Source organism: Pseudophryne corroboree, chromosome 3 (genome assembly GCF_028390025.1).
Source record: "Pseudophryne corroboree isolate aPseCor3 chromosome 3, aPseCor3.hap2, whole genome shotgun sequence".
NCBI lineage: Eukaryota > Metazoa > Chordata > Amphibia > Anura > Myobatrachidae > Pseudophryne > Pseudophryne corroboree.
In genome coordinates this window covers 565535420-565557019 of record NC_086446.1, presented here as the reverse complement: position 1 = coordinate 565557019, position 21600 = coordinate 565535420, and the positions used below count along the sequence as shown (strand labels likewise).

At 45.7% G+C, this 21600-nt stretch overlaps 1 protein-coding gene across 1 annotated transcript in view; it reads left to right on the top strand.

Annotated features, from left to right (window-relative positions):
• Positions 1-21600, top strand: part of TMC6 (transmembrane channel like 6) — a 79678-nt gene that overhangs the window by 33107 nt on the left and 24971 nt on the right. The window contains exons 4-15 of the mRNA XM_063961290.1: positions 1145-1222; positions 12707-12853; positions 13886-13991; positions 14595-14679; positions 14797-15051; positions 15415-15605; positions 15700-15844; positions 17988-18143; positions 18300-18472; positions 18566-18647; positions 18981-19078; positions 19192-19287. Coding sequence (XP_063817360.1) covers positions 1145-1222; positions 12707-12853; positions 13886-13991; positions 14595-14679; positions 14797-15051; positions 15415-15605; positions 15700-15844; positions 17988-18143; positions 18300-18472; positions 18566-18647; positions 18981-19078; positions 19192-19287 — 1612 coding nt within the window. The remainder of the gene's footprint in view (positions 1-1144; positions 1223-12706; positions 12854-13885; positions 13992-14594; positions 14680-14796; positions 15052-15414; positions 15606-15699; positions 15845-17987; positions 18144-18299; positions 18473-18565; positions 18648-18980; positions 19079-19191; positions 19288-21600) is intronic.

The window sequence follows — 21600 nt, the reverse complement described above, 5'->3', positions numbered from 1 at the left end:
GTCCTTGTTGAGCTTCAGAGAGTGCTCAGACATCCAGGGAAGATGGGAAAAAGAGGCAGCTGGATACCGGATAGAGGATGGAAAGGGAGAGGTCAGGAGAGGAAAGGTATAGTTGCGTGTTGTCGGCATAGAGTTGATATTGGATGCCGAAGGAACTAAGAAGTTCTCCACATAAGAGGTGTACAGGAAGAAGAGCAGGGGGCCAAGGACAGAACCCATTGAGACGCCAGCGGAGAGGATAGAAAGGGGTGAGGTGTTGCCGGAGGCAGGCACAGAGAAGGAGCTGTTGGTGAGGTAAGGGGTGACCCAGGCATGGACAGTCCTAGAGAGGCCAGTGGTCTGAAGGGTGTGGAGGAGGAGAAGATGATCCATGCTGAGAGGTCCAGGAGGATCAGTATAGAGAAATGGCCCCTGTATTTGGCCGAAAGTAGATCATTGGTGACTTTGACCAGGGCAGTTTCGGTGGAGTGAAGTGAGCGAAAGCCAGATCAGAAAGGATCAAGGATGGAGTTGTCAGAGAGGTAGCTGGTGAGACGGTTTTAGTTAGGCTGCTCAAGAAGATTTGAGGCGAAAGGGACATGAGTAATGCGGTGGTAGCTAGAGAGTAGGATGGATCAAGGGTGGATTTTTTAAGAATATGTGATACAAGAGCAAGTTTAAACAGCGAGGGAAAATTGGCAGTGGAGAGAGATAAGTTAAAGAGGTGAGCAAGGTGTAATCAAGTAATGATGGAGGGGGCCCAAGGGGGCTGGTGGAGGGTGGAAGAGGACAAGATGAACAAAAGGACTGCATCGCCTGTGGTGGGGCAGAAGGAGCGCAAGGTTGGTAGGGCAGCAGCAGAGAGATGGGAGGAGATCTCATAGTATTCTAGCACACGATAAGCGCTTCTAGTTGACATGAGAGCTGGAAATCTGGAATCCTAGCAAAGATTTTTAATGTAACTGCTTAAAGTCAAGATTCAAGGAGTGTTGTGGAGTGCTCATTTTGTAGTGGATGTAGCAGGACCCCATCCATTAGGCAAGTATGACTCGTTCTGCCTTATATTACTACAAGAAGCGGAAAGTTTGGTATTCTTTTATTGATTTGTGTCTAGTAGGTATGATTATTGGTTGTAGTGTTGCTATAGTTTTCTTTCCTTTTGCAGGGGACCAGTATCCGGCACAAGATGACCACTACACGGCCACCATGAGAATCCTCTCCAATATGCCCAGTCGTACTATTGGTAAGTATAGCATATCAGGTGACCAACTACTTTAGTAGCTGGGCATGCTATATGGTACATGGGGACCCTTACAAAAATTTTGCTATAGGATCTACAGATGTCTAATGTCTGACTTACCTTTGAGCCTGATTCTGTGTTTGATACCTCCACTTTTGTAAAAAGCCTCCCTGTATACGCCAAAGGTCCGTATGCATGCATGTGGAAGCCTGTCCCGCCCGCTGGCTTCACGTCTGCAGCCACAGCAATCATCCTTAGCACATGGACTTGCACCCACCTTGTGCTGGGTGCATAAGATCCGCCTGCAACAGGCACCAGTTTGTGTCCTCACACTACAACCTAACATGGAAGCCAGTTTACATATCCATGACCCGCCCTTGACACTCCACCATTTGCATGGTTGTCGTCCAGTTACTGGCCAGAAACGTCCATTTCTCAAAGAGTGTTGTCCTTCGACAGATTGAGCAACCTGCATGCATTAGCCATGTCAGTCTGTTTGCATATGTCTGATCTCTTACTTTGGCGTATGTGTAGTAAGCTAAACTTATTAGCCACGGTCATTTCTCATACATCCTAGAGGATGCTGGGGACTCCAAAAGGACCATGGGGTATAGATGGGATCTGCAGGAGACATGGGCACACTAAAAGACTTTGACTGGGTGTGAACTGGCTCCTCCCTCTATGCCCCTCCTCCAGACCTCAGTTAGACTTTGTGCCCAGGAGAGACTGGACACACACTAGGGGAGCTCTACTGAGTTTCTCTAAAAGACTTTATGTTAGGTTTTTTATTTTCAGAGAGACCTGCTGGCTACAGGCTCCCTGCATTGTGGGACTGAGGGGAGAGAAGTCAGACCTACTTCTTCTTAGTTCAAGGGCTCTGCTTCTTAGGCTACTGGACACCATTAGCTCCAGAGGGTTCGATCACTTGGTTCGCCTAGCTGCTTGTTCCCAGAGCTGCGCCGTCACCCCCCTCACAGAAGCCAGAAGAAAGAAGCCGGGTGAGTATGAGAAGAACAGAAGACTTCAGTGACGGCAGAAGACTTCAGTAACGGAGGTAACCGCAGTGGTCGCGCTGCGCTCCATGCTCCCACACACCAACGCACTCACAGGGTGCAGGGCGCTGGGGGGGGGAGCGCCCTGGGCAGCAATTTACTGAGAGTCTTAAATAAAGCTGGCACAAGATACATATTCATGCCCGGCACCGGGCACGATACCCCCGCCAGTTGAAGCAGCGGTCGCGCTGCGCGCCATTTGCTCCCACACGCCAACATTGTTACATGGGTGCAGGGCGCTGGGGTGGGGGCACCCTGGGCAGCAAGATATACCTTTTTTAAGGGTGTCAGCACAGTTATACAGTGTGTATACACAGTATGGGGACCCCCGCCAGCATAACTAAGTTTTTAATAGTGGGCTGAAGCGCGCATAGAGTAGGCGGGGCTTAGCCCTCACATCAGCGCCATTTTCTCCATGTACCCGCCAAGGCAATGTAAAACACTGCAGACGTGGGGGGGCACAGTGTTTAGTGCTATGTAGAGGACAATATAGCACTATTTGGATTAATGGGCATGTCATCTGTGTGTTGTGCATAGATATCTGTGTGTTCCCTGTCAGATACCCACTATAGCTTTTTAGTCGACAGATGTCGACAGGCGTGAGTGCTCTGTCTCAAACTCTTGTGGGGATCATTGTCGGCATTGCCGACACCTGTTGATAGATGCAGTGTCAGCGGGTCAGTAGTTGTATACTGGTCAAAAAAGTAAACACTGTAGGGGAAACACAGTAGTATGTGGGTGACCCTGTCGGCACCAACTGTTATTTTTGGGTGAAAATTTATTTGCTGTACTGCCTTATATCTGTGTATGTATATATATATATATATATATATATATATATATATATATATATATATATATATATATATATATAATATATAATGTCCACCCACAAACAAACACATGACATTTACGGTGCCGAAAATTTGAACTAAATTGTGGGGTGCTAGTGTGAATCAGGTTCGGGTGATCAGAGCGGCAGACCTGCTTTACCTCTCAGACACAATGACAACACAAACATAATATAGTATCCAACTCCATTTTATTATCCTAACAAAATTTACAAGTGGCAGGTAAACAGGAAACAGGTGCACAGTTGAAGCAGGCTGGTTATGGCTTCTAAACTAAAGTCTCAGGTAACCAGCGTCAACAATACAGGTAGCAGGTAAGCAGGAACTTGTGCACAATTAAATCAGGCTGGCTATGGCTTCTAAATAACAGTCTCAGGTAACCAGCGTCGGCAATACAGGTAGCAGGTAAGCAGGAACTTGTGCACAATTAAAGCAGGCTGGTTATGGCTTCTAAATAATAGTCTCAGGTAACCAGCGTTGGCACTGCAAGTAGCAGGTAAGCAGGTAACTTTTGCACAATTGAAGCAGGCTGGTTATGGCTTCTAAATAACAGTCTCAGGTAACCAGCGTTAGCAATACAAGTAGCAGGTAAGCAGGTAACTTGTGCACAATTGAAGCAGGCTGGTTATGGCTTCTAAATAATAGTCTCAGGTAACCAGCGTCAACAATACAGGTAGCAGGTAAGCAGGTAACTTGTGCACAATTGAAGCAGGCTGGTTATGGCTTCTAAATAATAGTCTCAGGTAACCAGCGTCAGCAATACAGGTAGCAGGTAAGCAGGAACTTGTGCACGATTAAAGCAGGCTGGTTATGGCTATTAAACGACAGTCTCAGGTAACCAGCGTTAGCAATACAAGTAGCAGGTAAGCAGGTAACTTGTGCACAATTAAAGCAGGCTAGTTATGGCTTCTAAATAACAGTCTCAGGTAACCAGCGTTAGCAATACAGGTAGCAGGTAAGCAGGTAACTGGTGCACAATTGAAGCAGGCTGGTTATGGCTTCTAAATAATAGTCTCAGGTACCCAGCGTTGGCAATGCAGGTGGCAGGTAAACAGGTAACTGGCGCACAATTGAAGCAGGCTGGTTATGGCTTCTAAATAACAGTCTCAGGTAACCAGCGTTAGCAATACAGGTAGCAGGTAAGCAGGTAACTTGTGCACAATTGAAGCAGGCTGGTTATGGCTTCTAAATAATAGTCTCAGGTACCCAGCGTCAGCAATACAGGTAGCAGGTAAGCAGGAACTCGTGCACGATTAAAGCAGGCTGGTTATGGCTATTAAACGACAGTCTCAGGTAACCAGCGTTAGCCATACAAGTAGCAGGTAAGCAGGTAACTTGTGCACAATTAAAGCAGGCTGGTTATGGCTTCTAAATAATAGTCTCAGGTAACCAGCGTTGGCAATGCAGGTGGCAGGTAAACAGGTAACTGGCGCACAATTGAAGCAGGCTGGTTATGGCTTCTAAATATCAGTCTCAGGTAACCAGCGTTGGCAACACAAGTGATGGATAAACAGGAGACACGTGCACAGCTGAAGCAGGCTGGTTATGGCTTCTTAACAACAGTCTCAGGTAACCAGCATCAGCAATACAGGTAACAGGTAAGCAGGAACTTGTGCACAATTAAAGCAGGCTGGTTATGGCTTGTAAACAACAGTCTCAGGTAACCAGCGTTCCTTAGTAGCGGATAAATGCATTAACATTAGCTTTCACACTGCTGGGCGGAGCTTGCATAAAAAGAACTATCAGTACCAGCATTCCTTAATAGCAGATAAATACATTAACATTAGCTTTCACACTGCTGGGCGGAGCTTGCATAAAAAGAACTATCAGTACCAGCATTCCTTAATAGCAGATAAATGCATTAACATTAGCTTTCACACTGCTGGGCGGAGCTTGCATAAAAAGAACTATCAGTACCAGCATTCCTTAGTAGCGGATAAATGCATTAACATTAGCTTTCACACTGCTGGGCGGAGCTTGCATAAAAAGAACTATCAGTACCAGCATTCCTTAATAGCAGATAAATGCATTAACATTAGCTTTCACACTGCTGGGTGGAGCTTGCATAAAAAGAACTATCAGTACCAGCATTCCTTAGTAGCGGATAAATGCATTAACATTAGCTTTCACACTGCTGGGCGGAGCTTGCATAAAAAAGAACTATCAGTACCAGCATTCCTTAATAGCAGATAAATGCATTAACATTAGCTTTCACACTGCTGGGCGGAGCTTGCATAAAAAAGAACTATCAGTACCAGCATTCCTTAATAGCAGATAAATGCATTAACATTAGCTTTCACACTGCTGGGCGGAGCTTGCATAAAAAGAACTATCAGTACCAGCATTCCTTAATAGCAGATAAATGCATTAACATTAGCTTTCACACTGCTGGGTGGAGCTTGCATAAAAAGAACTATCAGTACCAGCATTCCTTAGTAGCGGATAAATGCATTAACATTCGCTTTCACACTGCTGGGCGGAGCTTGCATAAAAAAGAACTATCAGTACCAGCATTCCTTAATAGCCGATAAATGCATTAACATTAGCTTTCACACTGCTGGGCGGAGCTTGCATAAAAAAGAACTATCAGTACCAGCATTCCTTAATAGCAGATAAATGCAGTAACATTAGCTTTCACACTGCTGGGCGGAGCTTGCATAAAAAAGAACTATCAGTACCAGCATTCCTTAATAGCAGACAAATGCATTAACATTAGCTTTTACACTGCTGGGCGGAGCTTGCATAAAAAGAACTATCAGTATACCCCTCTCACTAACAGAAGGGGTGCCTACTCCGTATTAAATAATGTGTCCCCCAATGCAGAGTTCCCGCAGCGGAAGGGGATAAATAACAGGACCCTGGGGATCTTAGGGATGTCTACCCCCCTTTACAAATACTATGTCCCCTCTTTGCAGAGTTCAAGCATTACAGGGGCAGAGTGTTGCAGCGAAAGGGTTGCATTGATCTCACCCCCTGCTGCGGCGCTTCTGCCACCTCCGTTCCTCCGCATCTTCAGCGCTGCTGTCTGGAGTCTCCCCCCTCCTGCCGGCAATGTCTTCGTCAGCTCCGGTCCGCGGCGTCCTTTCCACGCTGGGGTCTTCTTGCTGCAGCTGCCGGTCCGCGCCACTGGTCACGGGATCCTCTCCTCCGTACCGCACTACCGCCGTCCGTCTGCGCCGTCATCACTCCACAGCTAGGGGTCCTCGCCGGGGGTCTTCTCTGCAGGGTCGTCTTCCGCGTTGCCTTCTTTCTCACCCGCTGCCGCTCCTTGGAATCTAGGGGACGGATGTCATCACTGCTCTGCTGGACGGGCTGCGGTTCCTCCGGCCCAGCGCTCCAGTCTCTCAGCAGCGGCGGCTCTTCTCCGCGCTCCATCCCCGCTGGCACTGACGCAGCCAGCTCTTCTCCTCAGGCAGGATCTCCGGCAGTCTCCTGGCACGGATGCTGTGGACGCTGGTTCTCCCCTCGGCTTCTTCTCTGCGCAGACGGCCCTCAGACACTGGCAGGCAGCTCTGGACACTACATGGCTTTACTTCCCCAGGTACATATTCCCATTCCTCCAGGGGCTCTCCCTCTCCTGTGCTGTGAGGCTTCTTTTAAGGGTACTGGTGCTCCTCCACCTCCCCTCTCCTCTATGATGACTGGCTCCCGGGGCCCCAGCAACAGACCACCCCCTGGTCACTCTGCCCTACAACCCAGGGGACCCAATCAGCTGGGGACCTGTTTCCCGGACTTTTTATGTTGCTGGGTAAGAGTTGACAGGACCAGAGAATTGGCGGCAAAATCCCTGTCCCAATCTGGCAGGGAATATCACAGTTCAGCTCACGATCTACCCTGGGACTTGTAGTTCCACAATGTAAACATAATAAAAAAAAAAAATCACAAGGGGATCCCCATGGTGCAATAGCTTCAGGGTATTACATATTATATATGTATAATATGTGTATGTATGTATAGGTATAGGTATGGTGCGGTTCCATGTGCCTGTAGCTCGAGCACAGACATGGTAGTATATGTGGGGGAGTATTATTAAAATTATTTATCTATACTCCCCTCGGATCCCTCGGGGTCGCAAATATGTTATTTTGCCTGGTTACTACTCCCTGCTTTCGATGAATACTGTATGGTCATACACATTCAGAACACATTAATGTCACTAGGGAACCGACGGTTCCGGACAATCCGTGTGTGTATGTATATATATATATATATATATGTGTGTGTGTGTGTGTATATATGTGTATGATATGTGTGTATTTGTGTATTACATTATGTATATTCATATTATGAGTTATAATGAATGCTGAAGTAAACGTATTCCTCTCTTGTGCTGGTCGCTCTGTTGATAAAGCTCTAGGTCGGCCGTGACAAGTTGGTCTCAGATACTCACAAGGAGTCCGAAGGTTTATTCTTTTCCCACCGCGGATAGAATACTGTCAGTCAACTCCTGGTCGACACGGGGCCCTGTCGCAATGGATCGTACACAGGAAGCTAAGTGATATTTTATTTCTATGCTTTGGGCTTCATTGCATTACATGCACGTGAGGGAGTGTGTATATTCGGAAAAGCATCCGATAGATTTACCCTAAAGAGAGAGGGGATGTTTCTTATGTTAATTCTTCTCTATAACATTGCGGCAGGCTGCCGTGCGTATACAGGAGGTGTGGCCGGGGGTATGCTGAGGCTGACTCTGAGAGATACTGGAGTTTTTCCCGGTGACAGTGTACCGCTGTTGGGGATGACTCAGTTCAGTCAATCTTGGCGGATACTGCTGGTAAATCTAACTTCGTGCGTTAGTCTCCTTCACAATGGTTGGTCATTCTTTTGTTGGGATGCAGTCGTTTTTAACCGGTTCGATGCGGTTCTTTTTTCCTTTTCTGTGCAGACAGTGGAAGGTGAAAAGGTAAGGGTTCTGCAGCCTTGTGAGGTTCGCAGAAGCGGAGGTCGTTTTCTGTTTCTACCTCATCCACCACATGTCGCTGAGTCTATCTGGCTGGAGCCCACTCTGGTGGGTACTCGTTTACTACTTTTCAGTCAGTCCGGGAATAGACTAGGACCTGTGAGTTAATTATAGAATCAAACGGGGGGACATTCTGGCGTTACAGATGTTTCCCCTCACTGATTTTTCTAATAGATCTTGCCGTTTACCCTCTGGAAGGGGAGGTAGTACGCGACGCCATACCAGAGGTGCGTCAGGTTCAGGACATTGTCCTGCTGTCCCTGTTTAAAAAAACAACAACAAAATCTAAGAGGTTTAAATGCGTTGTTTTACGCATTCAGATTACCTGGGTGGATATCCAGGATTGTCTTTGCCATTTCACCGGAGTGATGGCAATGGGATAGTATTCTTTCAATAGTAAGAGCCATTGTTGTTCTGTACTGGGACACTCCCCTGTTTAAGGAGAAGTCAGGACACAAGTGGTGCAAATCGTTGGTTTCTCTCTGACTGACTGTTCTTCAACACAGGGGGAAGGCTGTTGTTCCCAACGACGCACGCGTCGGATGTGGGTATCAGAGTAGATACGGAACGGTTGAAGTTCTGTCTGTTCCTGTGGAAAGAGCTCTGAGGACCCAGAGTCGGATCAGATTTGCAGTGACAATCCATCAATATGTTCTGTTGATGAAGAAGATCGGTGCGGCCTAAGAGGCCTTTTTCGGTGAGCTGGTCAAATGCCAGACTGGTTTTTACGGGGCCAGTTGGAAATGTGGTCCGGGTCTCACCTGCGCATGCGCTGGAAGATAATCTTAATGGCCAGGTTTTCGCTCCTGTGGTGTCGGCTCAATTTTCACCTCCTAGAGGTAATACAGGATGAGATCCTGGTGTCCATGCATGCAGATCTTCAAGACTGGGGAGCAGTCCGTGCAAGGGAAGTATTTCCGTAGAAATAGGTCAAGCTGGGAAGCTTGTCTGCTATAAGCTTTCTTGAATAATAGCTATTGTCAATGAACATATGCTTCATGATCTGTCCGTGTTAATTCTGTCAGACGACTTGACAGCAGTGGCATAAGTAAGCCGCTAGGGCAGAACAAGGAGCAAAGCAGCAATGACAGATGCAAAAAAATAAATAAAAGGTTTCCGCTGGGTGGAAAGACTGGTAAACGCTATATTAGCAGTCTTCGTTCCGGATGTGAGCGACAGACTTAAGGTGGGTAACACTAGTAGATATATCTGCAGATCAATTGATCTGCAGATATATCTATGGACGGATCGGGCAGTGTGCTGTGCATACACACTGCCCGATCCGTCCGGGACTGACGTCATGAACTGGGCGGGCGTGTACACACACCCGCCCAGTTCAGCTGTCAATCACCGCCGGCCGCCGCAGCATGTGTACGGGCGGTCGGCGTATCGGCCGTACACACTGGCCGACGGTCCCGCGATATATCGGCCGTTCAAGAGAACGGCCGATATATCGACCAGTGTGTACGGGCCTTTAGATTCCTCTGCAGACGCGATCTCCATCCAGGAGAAATACGGTTGTCATCGAAAAGTTTTCACTGAAGCGACAAGTCTTCGAGGAGTGCCTCAATTGGACATGTTGGCGTCTCGCCTCGACGAGAGATCTCAGTGATATTGTTCCGGGTCAGAAGACACTCAAGCTATAGCAGTGGACGTCCTCGGGACACCTTGGGTGTTTTTAGTTGGTCTATGTGTTCCCTCCGTTTTCACTCTTCTGAAGGTGAAAAACGCAAGAAGAACGAAGGTTCTGGTGATCCTCATTGTTCCGGTCTAAACAAGGGGGGCTTGGTGTCCAGTTCTACAGGATTTACTCATAGAGGATCCCTGGCCTCTTCCTCTACGTGAGGAACTGTTACAACAAGTTCCGGGCGTGTATCAAAACTTGCTGCGTTTGACGGCGTGGCGGTTGAACACCATATCCTAACCAAAAAGGATATTCCCAGTGAAGTCATTTCCACACTTCTTCGGGCTAAGAAAGAAGTAACGGTAAAGCCTTACCACCGTGTTTGGAGAAAATATGTGTCTTGGTGTGAATCCAAGAAGGCTACTACGGAAGATTTCAGCTGAGGCGTTCTTCTCCATTCTTTGCAAGCCGGTGTGGGTGGAGGCCTGAAGTTAGGCTCCATTTCAGTGCGTATTGGCCTTAGAAATTTTCTTTTGAGAAAGACTTGGCAACCTTTCCGAAAGTTAGGTCCTTCGTGGAAGGAGTACTGCTCGTACAACCTCCATTTGTGCCCCCATTGGCACCGTGGGACCGTGACGTTGTGTTGCGTTTTCTTGTGTCAGAATGTTTGGCACCTTTGTAAAAGGTTGTGTTAAAAAATTCTCTCTTGGAGAGTGGTCATGCTTTTGCCTTTGGCGTCCGCAGGGCGGATGTCGGAAGTAGCGGCTGGGTCTCACAAGAGCCCCTGTTTGATTTTCCAGGTGGATAAAGAGGAATTGAGAACTCTGATACTAGTTCTGCCAAAAGTGTTTTCGGTGTTTCGCAGAAACCGTCCTATTTGATGCCTGTGGTTGTTTAAGCATTGGTTGATTCAAGGTCTCTAGATGTAGTCAGGGCTTTAAATATTTATGTCGCCAATTTGGCTTAGATTGGGGAAACAGAGGCTCTGTTTGTCCGGTATGCCCCAGCGTGATTGGGGCGCCTGCGTCTTTGCAGTCTGTTACACGCTAGATCTGTGATACGATTCGGCGGGCTGGTCTTCAGTATGCCGAATGTCGGGATCCCGGCGCACATTATACCGGCGCCGGAATCCCGACACCCGGCATACCGACAGCTATTCTCCCTCGTGGGGGTCCACGACCCCCCTGGAGGGAGAATAAAATATTGTGGCACGCGGCGAGCCCGCAAGGGGCTCCTTAGCGCTCGCCACGCATTCGGTATGCCGGCGGTCGGGCTCCCGGCGCCGGTATGCTGGTCGCCGGGAGCCCGAGCGCCGGCATACCGTACTACACCCGATTCGGCATGCTGGCTCTACAGCTGGATTGCCGTTACCGAAGTCGGTGGTGACCCATTCTGCTAGGTAGATGGACTCTTCTTGGGCGGATGCACGAGGAGTCTCGCCGGTTCAACGTGGCCGAGCGGATACTTGGTCGGGTTCAAACACTTTGGCTGAGTTATACAAGTTTGATACCCTGGCTGATGGGGACCTCATGTTTGCTCAATCTGTGCTGCAGAGTTGTCCGCACTCTCTCGCCCGGTCTGGAGCTTTGGTATAGACCACATGGTCCTTTTGGAGTCCCCAGCATCCTCTAGGACGTATGAGAAAATAGGATTTTAATACCTGCCGGTAAATCCTTTTCTCTTAGTCCATGGAGGATGCTGGGCGCCCGTCCCAGTGTGTACTGTGTCAGCAGTTATTGGTTATGGTTACACTCTTGTGGTTCTTTTCTGTCAGGCTGTTGCTGACGTTGTTCAGGCCATGGCATGCGGTGTCTTGTTATTGGTTGTGTTGACACACTGGTTGTGTTATGTAGTCTCTCAGCATGTCGCTGTGTATTGTTCATGCCGTTGGCTGGTATTCTATTGAATGCCACGTTCTGCGGTATGTTCGTGGTGTGAGCTGGTATGACACTTACCGTGTTAAACAATAAATTCTTTCCTCGAAATGTCCGTCTCCCTGGGCACAGTTTTCTAACTGAGGTTTGGAGGAGGGGCATAGAGGGAGGAGCCAGTTCACACCCAGTCAAAGTCTTTTAGTGTGCGCATGTCTCCTGTGGATCCCGTCTATACCCCATGGTCCTTTTGGAGTCCCCAGCATCCTCTACGGACTAAGAGAAAAGGATTTACCGGTAGGTTTTAAAATCCTATTTTTACATTGTTTGTGTACTATGCTTTTAAATATGTGGTACTGTTCAATAATCAGTGTTACAAATACAAAAATGTTGAGTTGATTGGTATTACCGATGTGGAATCGAAAAGACTGGAACTGCACTTCTACAATGTATTCCATTAAGTGGAAGATTTGAGCACAACATTTAATCTACACAAATTGATAAGCAGTTCCTTATTAAGGCTATGTCTAAGGATAAAGATGTCAACACAAAACCTAGTACCAATTTAGGTTAGATTACCCCTTTAACGAACTAGAAGTTCCACTATAGGTGGCCTCGATACCGAACTTATAGGACGGTATTCAATTATTTTCACCCCATTCCACACCTGTTCTGTTTTTGCTGACGGGCATGGTATAATCATTTCAGCTCGCTACCCCCGGGGTAGCGAGGGCACCACCCTTTACGCAACTAAACCTGATTACTATGAGCACGATATGCACAATACAAACTCTTTAGAAAGGAGATTGGGTATGATATATCATTAGAATACCGCCCATTGGGTCAGCCTGTATCTCCAGATTCTGCACAAGGGGTAGTCAACATGCAGCTCTCTAGCTGTTGTAGAACTACACTCTTCAGCTTGCAATGCCACAGTTTTTGCTATTAAGACATGCTAAAACTGTAGCAGAGGCATGCTGGCATGTATAGTTCCTCAACAACTGGAGGACTGCATGTTGAATACCCCTGATCTACACTAACATTTCTTGCTCATTAGTCATATAACAATTACTTTATCTTCTCCTTTCTTCATCACATATATTTTGTCTTTCTCTCTTTGTGTATAAAGGACGTTGTAAAGGGACCATGTTATCCCAGTATTATAACCGCACAGTGAGGAAACGGCAATCAAAGAAGCGTCCATCTTTGTACAATATACAGCGTAGTGCCAGACCCAGCATACGACTCAGAGAAGAAACTACGGAAGCAGAAAAGGGTAAATTCCGCTAAATGAGAGGTACCCTTGGTTGGACTTGTCACCCAGAGTAAGAAGGAAGAGTTGAAATAAAATTATCATAATCATGTTAATGACTTAAAGGGGATATTTATCAAATCATGGAGATATAAAGTACCAACCAACCGGCTCCTGTCATTTTTCAGGCTGTGTTTGAAAAATGTCTGTTAAGAGCTGATTGGTTGGTTCTTTGGCCCAGACTTATCAAGCCTTCTGGAGTGATAAATTGCCCGGTGATAATGTACAAACCATTCTGCTCCTAGCTGTCATTTTTCAAACACAGCCTGTAACATGAGCTGATCATAGATGTGCTAAACTTAGCACATCTACGATCAGAATCTCTGACATGCGGGGGGACGCTCAGCATGACCATCCATCCCCAACCTCACCCCCCCCCCCTTCTCTGCACATCTGCAAAACATTGCATGACGTCAATGCTTTAGCACTTGGTGAGCAGCTACCCGCCAGGTTTTGCACGCAGCAGGTGCTCGTGACATCACGCAGACGCCGCAGCCCGCCCCAGCATCTGCGCCCCCCGTCAGCATTTTGACGACGCTGGCATGCCCCCTCCCGCCCTGTAACTGCCTTTGCCTGATTGACAAGTCATTGTGTGCACACGTGCAGTGTGGCCGCTGCACGTGCGCACTACACAAAGGCTTCAGGCTGCGATTGCTGTCGTTGCAGCGATCGGATCTGAATTAGGCCCTTTATCACTGTGCAATTTATCACTATCCATGGCTTGATAAATTTGTCCTTTATCTCTCTCAAAGCTTTGATAAATACCACCCCTTACTTCACCTGTGGCTATTATTGGGTTGTATGGGATAGATGGCTTCTGACAAAATCGGCCCCAGGTATATTTGTGTGGGTATAGTGGGCATACAGATAATAAGTTCCACTGAAGTAGGGACTGATGAGTCTGTCTAATATTTTCTGATTGTTCACCACCTGTTAGCATGCTGGTGCTATAGTAATAAGGATATATTAGTGTTATGTTTGTATCTCTCCCACCAGAACATCAAAGGCTGCTTGTGTCAGAGCTGCAGAAGACATCGGGAACCCAACGGATTAACCTGCTTAAGAGCTTTCCTCTAAGTCTGCGTGTGAAAAGGGAATTGAGGTAAAGAGAAAGCAATTAAGCCTTTTAATTTTCCACTCAATGCGTTATGCTTTGCTGTTATTATTAGCACACTACCGTCCTATGGGGCTAATTCAGACCTGATCGCTAGGGTGCGTTTTTTGCAGCCCTACGATCAGATAGTTGCCGCCTACAGGGGGAGGGGTAAAGTGCTGTGCAGGTGCACAATCGCATTTGTAGCAGAACAGTCTCTGCTTAGCCCAGGACTTACTCTTCCTCTGCGATGTAATCCTGCTGATCGGGGCCAGAGCTGACATCAGACACCCTCCCTGAAAACGGCTGGTCCCATCTGCGTTTTTCCAGACACTCCTGTAAAACGGTCAGTTGCCTTCCACAAACGGCCTCTTCCTGTCAATCTCCTTGCGATCGCCTGTGCAATCGTTTTTTTTCGCACCATTGCGTAGCTAGGCACCGATGCCTGGTGCAGTAGTCCGACGTGCTGGCGCATTGCGGTGCATACGCAGTTCAGATCTGATCGCCCGCTGTGCGAAAACTCACAGCAGCGATCTGGTCTGAATTACCCCCTATATTTTATGTAGTCACTGTCTGAAAACCTACTGCATTTACATTTTTCACACCTTTCAGGAACATGACACTAGATGACGGTGGATCATGGAAGCGAAGGACTAAAAACTCTTGCTGCAGCAACATAAGCGATAACATCAGTATGGTGAGAAACCTACATTGAGAGCTCTCTTAAGGCTGCTCATTCCCTCAATGCTATAAATTAGAGTAGATGGGTCACATTTAGCATTGTTACATTTTGTCATCTGTCTCCTCTCCGCAGGCTACACACAAATGCTGGCTTTCATTCCTTTCGAGACTGTATGCTTTGCGGCCTTGGCAGGTGGCTCTGAAGCAGATTGGAGGGCGATTTGGATCCAGTGTCCTTTCATATTTCCTTTTTCTACAGACTCTCTTGATATTTAACATCTTCATGGGCCTTTGGTGGCTCTTGTTCATTGTCACCCCACAGACTGTGCATCCTCCTGGTACCCCAAACACACATCCTTTCACCAGCCTGGAACTCCTCACTGGAGCTGTAAGTGTGTAGGGCGTTGGCCCTATGCTAGTCAGTCAGATGTGAATGGGACCTACATGGCTAGTCTCCTATACACAGTATTGATATTCTTTCATTGGTTCAGTCCTTAGGCCTTACTACTGAATGTAAGAGTTGTTCTACTCTAATCGCAAAGATGTTCTATAACTAAAAATGAAAATATGTAACTATATATAGTTTTGGTAATCCCATTCTAGAAGCTGAGTAAAGACCTACATCAGGAATCCTGTTATACACTTATCTCTTATACATAGACACATACACATTATAGAAAAACATAAGTTAGCATGCCTGTAATAAGTTAATGTTAGTTTACCTAATGTATAAAACCTGTCTCTTTTTCAGGGTTATTTCTCCGACACGGTCATGTATTATGGCTATTACAGCAACTTTACCCTAAATGATGGCTGTTCCTCAGGGTACAATGGGTCTGAGTGTACCAGCGGCAAAGTTTGGCTTCCATACCACATGCCTCTAGCTTATCTGTTTACAGTGGGAGTCGGCTTTCTGAACACTTGCATTATTTTGGTGTATAAGTATGTTCTGTATATGGTGTCTCATTGTATTACACTGCCTTATAATTCATCCTGTGTACTATGTGGCGCTGACTTTTTTTTTTTTCTTTTGCAGAATGTCCCGTTCCTTTGGTGACAACTTCAGAATAGGGTACTTCTCCGGAGGTCTGGCATTAAAAGTTTTCAGTTCTTGGGATTTCAAAGTGAACAGAATCCATTCTGTGCAGCGGCAGCAGGAGAATATCAACATGCAGCTAAAGGTGACTTTCATGTCATTAATCCGCTATGCAGTGCTATTTCAGTAACAACCCCATGCAGTTAAATGCCAATCAAAAAACAACAATCATTCTAAAAAAAACAGTGGTTTATGAATGACGAAATGTGGCTCCTTTAGAACGTGTAGCTGGATGTCATTTGGGCCAGGTGTTTTATCTACCTTAAATATTAAATTTCTTGTCAAAGCTGCCTACCCTTACCGCAAGTAGTAGATTTGCAAGGGTCCCTTCCCTGGGAGTTTTTCAGTTCCAGAGCTAATGCTTGGAGGGATTGCTGTACGAGGAGTTAATATGGGGGGGGATGTGGTAGCAGGGCACGTTATGTGCACTGATACTGCCTCCCCCCAATGTATTAATGTGCAGTGTGTGCTACACACAATATCACTGTACTGGCAGGACATCATCCCCAGCTCATAGAAGGAAAGTTGTTTAACAAAGAGTCCATTTGCATACTGACCTATTGCCCGGACTGACTCTTAAGGCCCATATAGATGGGCCGATGCAGGAGAGATGTGTGCTGAGCGAACCGCCGCTCAGCACAGCGCGATGTGTGCTGAGCGTGCGGGGGGAGACGGGGGTGCTGCTCACTTCACCCGCTGGGCCAATGCATGCAGGCCAATCTAGCAGCAGCGATAGCGATGCGCGGGGCTGCTCATCGCTATCGCTGTAGGGGGTACACACGGAGCGATAATGCTGAAATTCTAAGCAATCTAGTCAGATTGCTTAGAATATCGCTCCGTGAGTACCCCCCTTTAGGCTTGAAACTTGATTGTTTCTTTTCTCTGATAAGAAACAACCAGCTGCTGTGTCTTAAGAGACTCCTTGGTAGAAGGCCCTAATACTATACTGATAAAATATATACATTTTTCTAATGCAATTTAGGGACATAAGCTCTTATTACACCCCACCAAAGATCTTCCTTCGCACCTACTGGAGAATGCAAGGCAATTGTATACACCACTGGGATTATGATTTAGGTCAGAACTAAAGGCCTTTCAGTTAGACTAAGATTGCTTATATTGCAGTATAAGTTTAATTTATTAGTACTGGTAAATTGTTCTAACGTGTAAGTTAATTTAGCAATACAAGTATATTATATCTTATGGGTAATCTGTTAACATTGTACTATATTATTGTATTGCTGTTCAGTTGTTTGTCAAATGCACTTACCTGTTTCTTTGAGGTGTAGGGGTACTAGCAGAGATCTCGGGGGTGTTTTTATTTATTTTTTATTTTTTTTAAAGCGTCAGTCGTTTACATTGCCTACATGACAGAAAAACGGCAGCCCCATTGAATATGTTGAATCACTATTCGACCTGAAAAAGTTGGAAACTGCTGTCTTTCCGTCAAGGCAGCAGTTCTGACAAAAAGGGAATACGCCCCTTAGTTGTAATTAAGTTAGTCATAGAGACAAGGGAACTTGCCTCTATGAAAGCGGTGGGTAATTCAGCAGATATTTGTAGAAACACCTTTCATATACCCACCACAATACAGTTTAAAGAGCCTGACAAGTAACTATAGGCATTGCACACTTAAGGTGGTTCCCACATTTGCACCTCAGAAACCTATCTACCAACTGAACAATAATATTTACTAGTCAGGTGGGTAGGTTTCCCAGGTGCAATTGCCCTTTACCAATCCCCCCATTGCACAAAAAGAGCAACATCTTTGATGCTCTCTGTCATCACTGCCATTGTTTGAAAGTATCAATGACCACCATAGGGCCTACATCACAGGTATTCTTGTTTATTTAGGGCCTGGATACTCCGGGACACTTTAATCACCCAGATAGAACACACAGTGTAAAGGGTAGATGCTCAGTTTAATAGATTACTTAGCAAAAAAGTATGCTACGATGAATTATTAAACTAATGACTTAGATCAGCTTTGTATATTTAATGAATGTCTTTATATTATGGTTAGAAGTGTACTCTGCATAGTGCTTTATGGAAAAAAAAACTGAATTGCATTTAGATTTAATGTTGCTGTTTATTTCACAGACATGATGCACATCAGTTCGGTACTATGTGACCATATATAAGTCATCTGATACAGTGTATTCACCTTTCTTTGTGAGGTGTGTTTTTATTTCTGGAGTTTTATATCCCCCTCTGGTTCTCCATTTCAGGAGTTGCTGAGTGAGCACCAGCAGAATAAGAATCAACATGACATGAGGAAGAGGCTACACCGTGTATTTGTCCATGTTTTCTCCTGGGCTTTGTGTGTGGGCAGTTCACTGGGGTCTGCAGTGGGTATTTACCTCCTTGCAGAATATCTGCACAAGGTCAGTACTGAGTGATTAAATCTGTGCTACGTCGTAATGGGTGCTCTACCTGCATATGGTCAGTGCGGGAGAGGGGTACGGCACAATGATTTAGGAGCAGAGCATACACTAAATGTATTGGATTTAATAAATGCTATGCTTTATACCTTTGCACAGGATCACCGGATACGGCTGACACAAAGCGGAGAACCAGAAGTAGAGGCAATGCTGCTGCCACTACCATTGGTTGTGTCTCTGTGTAATCTACTGCTACCATACATGTACCGTGGCCTGGCGCAGTGGGAGTGTGTGGACTCCCCCATTCTGGAAGTCTATCTTGCCATCTGCAGGTTAGAACACAACAACTGGTGATAGTTACTACTCATACCATGTGACTTCACCAACCACTAAACTTCGCCTTCTGTTACTGTCCTCTCTGCTAGAAATCTTATGCTGAAGATTGTCATCCTTGGTGTTTTGTGTTATCATTGGTTAGAAAGAAAAGCAAACAGCACGGAGAATAAGGTATGTGGCACTGTAAAGACACGCCTTCATCAAGTGTTATTGCCATGAAAAATAATCTGAGCAAATTATGGATTCAGTTGTAATACTGTTCTCTGGAAATCCTCATGTTTCAAGTCTCCTAAATTAAGGCACTTATTGTACAAGTGTTTTAAAAAGTTCATAAGACCTGTTTTCAGCACAATAACATTTTCCCTTCAGTTTCAGAATTTCCGTTTGTAAATTATTAATATTGAGTTTGCTGCAATCATTTTACCACCTGCTGTGGTTTGTCTGTAACGTAAGCTCTCTCGCTCTTATCTCTTTACTTGAACAACATGTTCTTTGTTATTTTAGTGCTGGGAAACATTTGTTGGACAGGAGTTGTATCGCTTTGTGGTAATGGATTTCATTTTCACTCTGCTGGACTCTCTGTTTGGAGAGCTGCTTTGGAGGTAAATATCTGTCATTTCAAGCTGTGCCCCATCTATGTCCTTAAGCCAAAAGCCTGTCAGGAACCTCCCCTTCTCACACTGCTTCATATAGCTGTACTCATTCTTTGTGACAGGATAATCCTGCAGAAGAGAAGCAAACAAAAGTGTCGTCTGGAGTTTGACATTGCTCGAAATGTGCTAGAGCTGATTTATGGCCAGACCCTCTGTTGGTGAGATCATTATAATTCTTAATCTAACTTTTTTATATAGTGATACCATATTGCACAGTGGTGTACAGAAAATACTTGTTGTTCACATCCGTCCCTGTCCCATTGGAGCTTACAGTCTTAGGGGGACATTTACTAAGCAGTGATAAGAGCGGAGAAGTGAGCCAGTGGAGAAGTTGCCCATGGCAACCCATCAGCACTGAAGTAACATCTATAATTTGCATACTATAAAATGATACAGAGCTGCTGATTGGTTGATGGGGCAACTGGCTCACTTCTCCACTCTTATCACTGCTTGGTAAATGTCCCCCTAAGGCCCTTATTCCGGTTTGTTAGCAAACCAAAAAAGCACACTAATTGGCAAAGCCATGTTGCACTGCAGGTGGGGCAGATGTAACGTGCAGAGAGTGTTCGATTCAGGCGGGGTGTGTTCAATCTGGAATCTAAAAAATTAAGCAGCCAGTATTTACCATGCACAGAAACAATATAACCCACCCAAATCTAACTCTCTCTGCACATGTTACATATGCCCCACCTGCAGTGCAACATGGCTTTGCCAATTAGTGTGCTTTTTTGGTTTGCTAACAAACCTGAATAACCCCCTATATCCCCTAATACACACAAGCATAAACAAACTAGGACATACCTCTCAACCCATTTATTTGGGACCATCCTACTGTCCCACACGTGGGCTTCAGTGTCTCATAGGGGGAAGTTGGGGTAAGCACTGTCACCGCTGCTCTGCATAGCACAGAATAGAATACATTTAGTGCGGCAGGCATGGTATTATTCACAGTGCATGCAAGTGATTCTAGGGTCTGCCCATCTACTCAGGGAGGGCCGGGCACAACCCACAGTAATGAAAATAGGGCTCTTGGGCTCTCAGAATGTCATGCATTTCTTGCTTATAGTATCATATGTCGTGCAGAGCACTTGTACTAACTTATTTTATTTGAGCCATATACTGTATAAGAAGTTGACAGTAAGGGGTAAATTTACTAAGATGGGAGTTCTATTTAAGATGATATGTTGCCCATAACAACCAATAAGATTCTACTTCTCATTTATCTAGCACCTTCAAGAAGACATTACCTGGATTTTGATTGGCTGCTATGGGCAACATCCCATCTTAAATAGAACTCTCATCTTAGTAAATTTGCCTCTAATTTTCCAATGACTTTATGGTCTGCTGAAAATATTGAAATTCTTTTTCCCTGGAATGGGTTTTTATCATGTAAGGGACACAGTCAGGATTCCTTATTGATAGAGAAGCTCTGGCATGGAGTCAGGATCTTGGAGACACATAGCCACACTGATGTCAGGTCAATGGAGAGTACACAAAATTAGAAATATATTCCCTTGGAAGATGAACCGGAGAAAGCGTTGCTGTTCCTTCTGGAGATGGACGTGTAGATGTGTGTTCTTCATGTCAAGGGACACAAAGTACTCCCCTTGCCTCAGGCACTGGAATAGTATCCATCAACCTAAGCACCAACAAGGAGTTGGGCAGCCTACACTTTGTTCCAAGAATAACTAGATCAGCTGTCCCATACATGTCAAGGCTATGGTGCTGATTCTGATTGGCTGTAGTTGCGGCTTCCGCAGACGTTTTATTGCTTTATGCTAATGTGAGATCTGTAGGGCTAAGGCTGGCGTTTGTGCTGTAACCCGCGCCGCCCACAGATGTTCCACCCGCTGCTTACAGCAGTTAGTATCCGCACTTGTAGCAGCCCTGTGCTAGGTGCTAGAGAGCCATCTGATACAGGCTTCCCTTCCCTGTCCTCATGACTCAATATCACTTGGCACCAGCCAATCCGCTCCAATATGTAAATTGACAGTTAAGAGCTGACTGGCTGGTGCGTTATCACCTTGCACTTATCACTGCTTTATCACTTCTCTAGGGTTAATACATCTGCCCCCAAGACAGATCTGGTCAGATTCTGTACTATAGAGAATAGGACGGACACACTGTATGCCCTAAATGCATAAAGTCTTATCTGCAAATGCTTTGTATACAAAATCCTGCAGTTTGCGTCCGTGAGCAGAGATCCAGCCGACTCATAATCGGCCCATTTGATTTCGGTAAATTATTTCTTTTTGGGTCAAAGCTAATTCAAAGTCCACTTTATCACTGTTACCAGTGGCCCTGATTTTATTTTTCCCAGTACCCTGTCTCCAAGAGCCTGGAACATAATTTGTCATGTATCTCCCTCTGCTTCATTGTAAGTGGCTTGTTCCCACTCTAATTATCTTGTTGTCCCTGTTGCACAGCTAAGTTGGTTGTACTATGGAGCACTGTGACATTTTTTCCTTGTT